The 6,094-nt window shown below is 38.9% G+C and overlaps 1 protein-coding gene across 1 annotated transcript in view; it reads right to left on the bottom strand.

Annotated features, from left to right (window-relative positions):
- Positions 1 to 4,626: 4,626 nt before the first annotated feature.
- Positions 4,627 to 6,094, bottom strand: part of ppp2r5a (protein phosphatase 2, regulatory subunit B', alpha isoform) — an 83,652-nt gene continuing 82,184 nt past the window's right edge. Inside the window, exon 13 of the mRNA XM_041865825.1 lies at positions 4,627 to 5,954. Coding sequence (XP_041721759.1) covers positions 5,747 to 5,954 — 208 coding nt within the window. The 3' untranslated portion in view covers positions 4,627 to 5,746. The remainder of the gene's footprint in view (positions 5,955 to 6,094) is intronic.

The raw sequence follows: 6,094 nt of genomic DNA, 5'->3' as shown, positions 1-6,094 counted from the left end.
CATCAATTATCATGCATATTCTCTTCTTGTGGCTATCTCTGAAGAGAACAATTATGATGGGATGATTTGGTCAAACTCAGACAGATGTTTTCTCTGAAGCGTGTAGAGTTGCAGCCTGGTCTCAAGGACTAGACGTAACATAGTAAATGTAAACCAAACTACCAAAAGTAGCATGATATGTAATTTTTGGTATGGTTACATAAAACAGAAGGTTACTTAAGGGAAACACTCAAGGAAGGTGGTTGGCTGGGCTGGATGGATGGGTGGGCGTATAACGTGAAAGGTTGCATGTTTGACTCTCATCAGTGACAACTTTAGCATTTTAGATCATTAGCAACTTTTCAACTACTTACTTTGTAGCTACTTTGAAACTACTTAGCATGTTAGCTAACCCTTCCCCTAACCTAACCCTAACCTTTACCCTTTTAGCTAACCCTTCCCCTAACCTTAACCCCTAACCCCTAGCCTAGCTAAAGTTAGCGTTATCCAGTTAGCCACCTAGCTAAAGTTAGCCACAACAAATTGGAATTCGTAACATGTTGTATGTTTTTGCAAATTCGCAAAATATCATATGAATTTGTCATTTGTAACATATCATATGGAATGGATGACGGACATCTAAAAAATAATACATATGTAAAAATGTATGCACACATGACTGTAAGTCGCTTTGGATAAAAGCGTCTGCTTAATGGCATATTATTATTATTATTATTTATATATCAGATGGAAAACGAAACGTACATAATAATACTAAATGCTCTGAGACCAGGTTGCAGCAGACTGACCATATACCTTGGACTCCTTTATTCTGTCTGTGTTGAAAACATAAAGCTATAGATGCACTGTACCTGCTAGCTACAGACAGGCTATTTTGAGTGTGTGACTCACTATTCAGGTGCACAGCAATGCACTTTATCAAATTATCTTGATATGAAGACTTCAAAACTTTTCCAATGTATATAAATGATTGCTGTGTACTTATCAATCATGTTCAAATTCAGACTCTACTTTGTTTCACTTTTTGATAAGAAATTGAATTGATAAACGTCCTACAATAATAAATTAGTTGCTTTACCCCTTTTACACTTTATAGTCAGCATTTTTGAGTGTAATATTTAAAGGGTAAATCTGGAGTTGCAACATCCATTTTTGGACATACAGTGCCTTCAGAAGGTATTCACACACATTGACCTTTTCCACATTTTGTTCTGTTACAAAGTGGGCTTAAAATGTATTTAATTGTAATGTTTTGTCAACGTTCTAGACAAAATACTCTGTAATGTCAAAGTGAGAAAAAAAAACTAGCATTTGTAAGAAAAAAAAAGCTGGGAAAAAAAGATAAAAAATATAAAAACTTGGGTCTAGCCATAAATCCAGAGAATGCCAGGAAGGACCGCCGCGCCACCTTCCTGTTGAAGTGAGCACAGCACAACAAGGTGAGTCCAAAAATGTATTGTATGCTGCTGCATAAATTATGTAATATGTCAGGAAAATATGTATACTGTAGCTAAGAAAGTAATACTAAGTGTATGTTGTGTAGTAAGCTGTTAGTAGCCCACGTGCCTCACCCTAATAATTGGGTCCCTTTTCCCCTCATAATTTAGCCGACTGTTCTGACTTGGTGGTGCACATGTAGCCTATAACCTGTTTTAGAGGAATGTAATCATCAAATATTGTAAGAGCTTTCATTGTCTGCTTATATGCCCCCTTTATTTATCGTACGGTTCTGGCTTGGTGTACAGGGAGAATACTGTAAGAACGGCCCATGTTCTGAATTCTGTTGCTGTACATTTCAAAAGTGCTGAACAAATAGTTATATTGACTACGTCCGTCCTAGCTTGCTCATTAATGTCTTCATCGAAATTACGGATTGCCTCATATCCGTTCGTCGTCTCCTTATGCCATAGTTTGTACATCTCAATTGTCAGTAGAAACCATATTTGTTTAAGCAAGTCAGCCATATCAGCTATGTTAAAAAAAAAAAAGTAGGTAAATGAGGTTGAATGAAATGTTTCGCTGCCAGACAAGGCTCTGCTGATAGCCAGGTGTAGCAGTGGTAAGGATTCACTCCATGTTGCTGAAAAGAAAGCTCTGCCGTTTGGACAGCTTTATGTAGGCCCTAACAGTTTGTGGGCACCATTTGTCACCGTTATAGTGCAATTAATGTATTGTTTAGTGTTGTGCTGTGTAGTGGCTTTGCTGGCATGCACAACAAAAAATCAGTTTGCTCCACCAAGATTTACATGCTAAAATCGCCACTGATTACAGCTGTGAGTTTTTCTAGGTAAGTCTGTAAGAGCTTTCCACACCTGGATTGTGCAACATTTGCCCACTATTCTTTTCATAATTCTTCAAGCTCTGTCAAATTGGTTGTTGATCATTGTTAGAAATCCATTTTCAGGTTTTGCCAGATTTTCAAGCAGATTTAAGTCAAAACTGTAACTTGGCCACTCAGGAACATTCACTGTCTTCTTGGTAAGCAGTCCAGTGTAGATCTGGCCTTGTGTTTTAGGTTATTGTCCTGCTGAAAGTTGAATTCATCTCCCAGTTTCTGGTGGAAAGCAGGCTGAACCAGGTTTTCCTCTAGGATTTTTTCCTGTGCTTAACTCCATTCCATTATTTTTTATCCTGAAAAACTCCCCAGTCCTAAACTATTACAAACATACCCATAACATGATGCAGTGATCACTATGCTTGAAAATATGGAGAGTGGTACTCAGTAATGTGTTGTATTGCATTTGCTTTGTATTCAGGACAGAAAGTTAATTTCTTTGCCACATTTTATGTAGTATTACTTTAGTGCCTTGTTGCAAACAGGATGCATGTTTTTGAATATTTTTTATTCTGTACAGGCTTCATTCTTTTCACTCTGTCAATAAGGTTAGTTGTTGTTGATCCATCTTCAGTTTTCTCCTATCACTCTGTAACTGGCCTCAGTGAAATCCCTGAGCGGTTTCCTTCCTCTCCGGCAACTGAGTTAGGAAGGACGCCTGTTTCTTTGTAGTGACTGGGTGTATTGATACACCATCCAGAGTGTAATTAATAACTTTACCATGCTCAAAGAGATATTCGATATCTGTTTTATTGTTTTTTTGTAAGGCTATGAAAAATGTAAAGGTTGTATGGACAGATTGCACAATTATAGCAAAAATAGTGCCCTCAAGTTTCCAGTAAAGAGATACACAACTTTCTTTCAGATTATGGCTGAACAATGCCTTTATTAGCCTTCCCAAGAGGCTAAAATCTCTTGATTGGTGTTGAACTAAGGTTGCTATAGTATTTTAACAATAGGGTTTATTAAATTAAAAACTAATATTTGCTTGCTCGCCTCACTTTTCCAAAAATAAAATCCTTTAAACATTTAATAAAACTTGTATGCCCCAATACATTTTAGACATTTTCTAAAAATGTTTTCATTTTAAATGTAGAGGTTATGTAGAAGATCAGTGGGGAAAAATCCAAAGTTAATATATTTTTAAAGGACATTTTAAGGCAATAAAATGTGAAACCTGTGCTGGGTTTGAATACTTTGAGAAAAACAATGGGCTAGATTCTATCAGATCCACACATAGAGAATGATAGAGGCCTCTATTGGACAAAAGGCCATATTAGCATGGGCAGCGCCATTGAGGGCTTCCACCATTTTAATGTAATCAACTGGGTGAGACTTCCAACTTCATTGGCTGATCCCTCCTGGTGACCCTTTTGGTGTCATGTCCAACTGGGTCATCAGGAGGGAATCAGTCAATCGTCAAGAAAATGGACTACTTCAAAATGGAGATAGCCTAAATGGTGCTGCCCATGCTGTCACAGATGCTATAATGCAGTGGTTCCCAACTCCAGTCTTCGAATACCCCCAACAGCACACCTTTTTATTGGAGCCCCAGACAAACATACCTGATTTAACTAATTGAGGGCCTGATGATTAGTTGACAAGTTTAATCAGATGTGCTTGTCCAGAACTACAATAAACATGTGTATTGTTGGGGGAACAGATACAAAGATGATTCCACTATCTAGCTCTATGCACTGCCATTGGATGCAACGAAACCACCCGACTTTATAATCTGACAAATCCCATGCAGCCGTGTTGAAAGGTCAATCACTTGAATGCATAATTGTCTATTGTCTACGCCTCGATTAGACTGACAGGCTATAAATCCCCCATCCAAATGAACATGAAAACATGCATTAGCCTACACTTCCTATCGCCGTTTTGAACTTCTAACGCTGTAGGGATAAGGAAATGCTATCTGGAATCCTACCTCATTGAAGTTGAAATGTACAATGGTTAGGGTAGGGGTTAAGGTTAGAGTTTAGGGTATGGATGTCCCAAGGATCCCGGTCCGGATAGCACTGACCAATAAAGAAGGGAGTGGTGTGTGACACACAAGAGCAGCTGCTCACCTATTGGTCAGCTCATACCGGTTACACCTCCAAAACATCTGCTATGTGGATGTCTGCCAATGAAGGTCAACGCTTGATCTGATTGAATCAAGGCCTATATTTAACTTTTGATAGATAGGTTTTCAAATAAGCATACTACAATTCCAACAGAAGATAAATATTAAACTCTGGCGCCATGTTGTGACAAAGACTAAAGAAAGAGCCATAGTCCTGTGGTTTTAGAGTAGAAACATATGGTAGACTTTATTTTGATTTAAAACCTAGATAAAGGTCAGTTATTACAAAACAGGTTCCCCACACAGTTGCATGTCACAGAGATTGGAATGGTACACTCTGACAGAAAGGCATCAGAAAAGACTGGACCTACAATAGAGAACAGACACGTTAAAGCAAACTCCCCCAACCCCCATACGCACACACTTCATCCAGCCACGTTTAAATCTGCAGAAACCAGACAATCGGCAATCTGCCACCACCTGGTTTCAAAAATCCACATCTCTGCCTTTAACATTACTCTGAAAAAAATATATATGGCTCATTTCATTTCTTTTTTCTACTTTACTTATTAATCAATTCTCTATTCAGACTGGAAAAATATGTTATACGTACTTAAATCTGTGCCTGTTTCTAACTAATTTCAAATACTTACTGAAAATAGGTTGTATGGCTGCAGGTCTTGAATGTGTTATAATAACGGCTATAACATTAAGCTTCATGTATTCATATACAAATATCAAACACCCGAAAACACAAGACCTCATGATAGTGACATTCACTCAGGTCTCCGATGTAGAGACTATGAACACAGTCCTTTCTCCATAGTCACCCCCCCCGAAGCTCGCCACCCGACCCCCTCTTCCCTACAGTTTGCACCCCTGTGTTGGCAGCAGTGATGAAAGCACATACAAAATAAACAAATTTTAAAATAGCCATTTAGCTTCTGGAAGTGCAGCACAATCAGAAAGGTTATTTTCAAGTCATTTTCTCCCCCCTCCTATATTTTTCATACATTGAATATCACCAACAAAAAAAAACTTTTCTCAGTTAAGAAATTAAATGTGAAAGGATAAATTCTTTGATCAGACAAAAAAAGTTTACCAATATACTGTGGTCACACTGTAACATCCCAAAATAGTCTTAAATTGAAATATACGTTTTCTGCCAAAGGAGAATTTCTGGCATTTGAAGTAGTTTTACTGTATATAGATTTAACATACTGATGAGGTTTATCTCTTTTTTTTGTGGCTATTTTCTCAAGCCCCTCCTCCCCAAGCCCCTCCCTGACAGTTCTCAGGCGGCCTGGAAACCGTTACGGAGTACAAAATGGAGTCCTGTGTCATTTGGCACTTCTGACACTCTCTGCGGTATCCATGGCGACGACAGCGGTGCCCTTCTCCTGGTTGTCTTGTTGATTGTTGTTGTTGTTGCTGTTGTTGTTCTGGAGCTCGTGGCTGTTGTTCTGCACCAGTGCCGCTGCATCACTCAGCTTCAGCTCATCCAGCTTCTTCCACAGCTCCTCCCTCTCCTGCTCCTTCTTCTTCTCCCTGGAGACACAAGCACGCGCGACACGCACAAGACACACACACACACACACACACACACACACACACACAACGCTGTCAGACCTTAAGTATGGAGGGGAAACTAAAGGACTGACTGTCCTTGAAAATGGGTAGCTAACAGA

Source organism: Coregonus clupeaformis, chromosome 36 (assembly GCF_020615455.1).
Source record: "Coregonus clupeaformis isolate EN_2021a chromosome 36, ASM2061545v1, whole genome shotgun sequence".
NCBI classification, from domain to species: domain Eukaryota; kingdom Metazoa; phylum Chordata; class Actinopteri; order Salmoniformes; family Salmonidae; genus Coregonus; species Coregonus clupeaformis.
The sequence above is the reverse complement of the archived record's forward strand: the minus strand, read 5'-3'. Positions and strand labels throughout refer to the sequence as shown.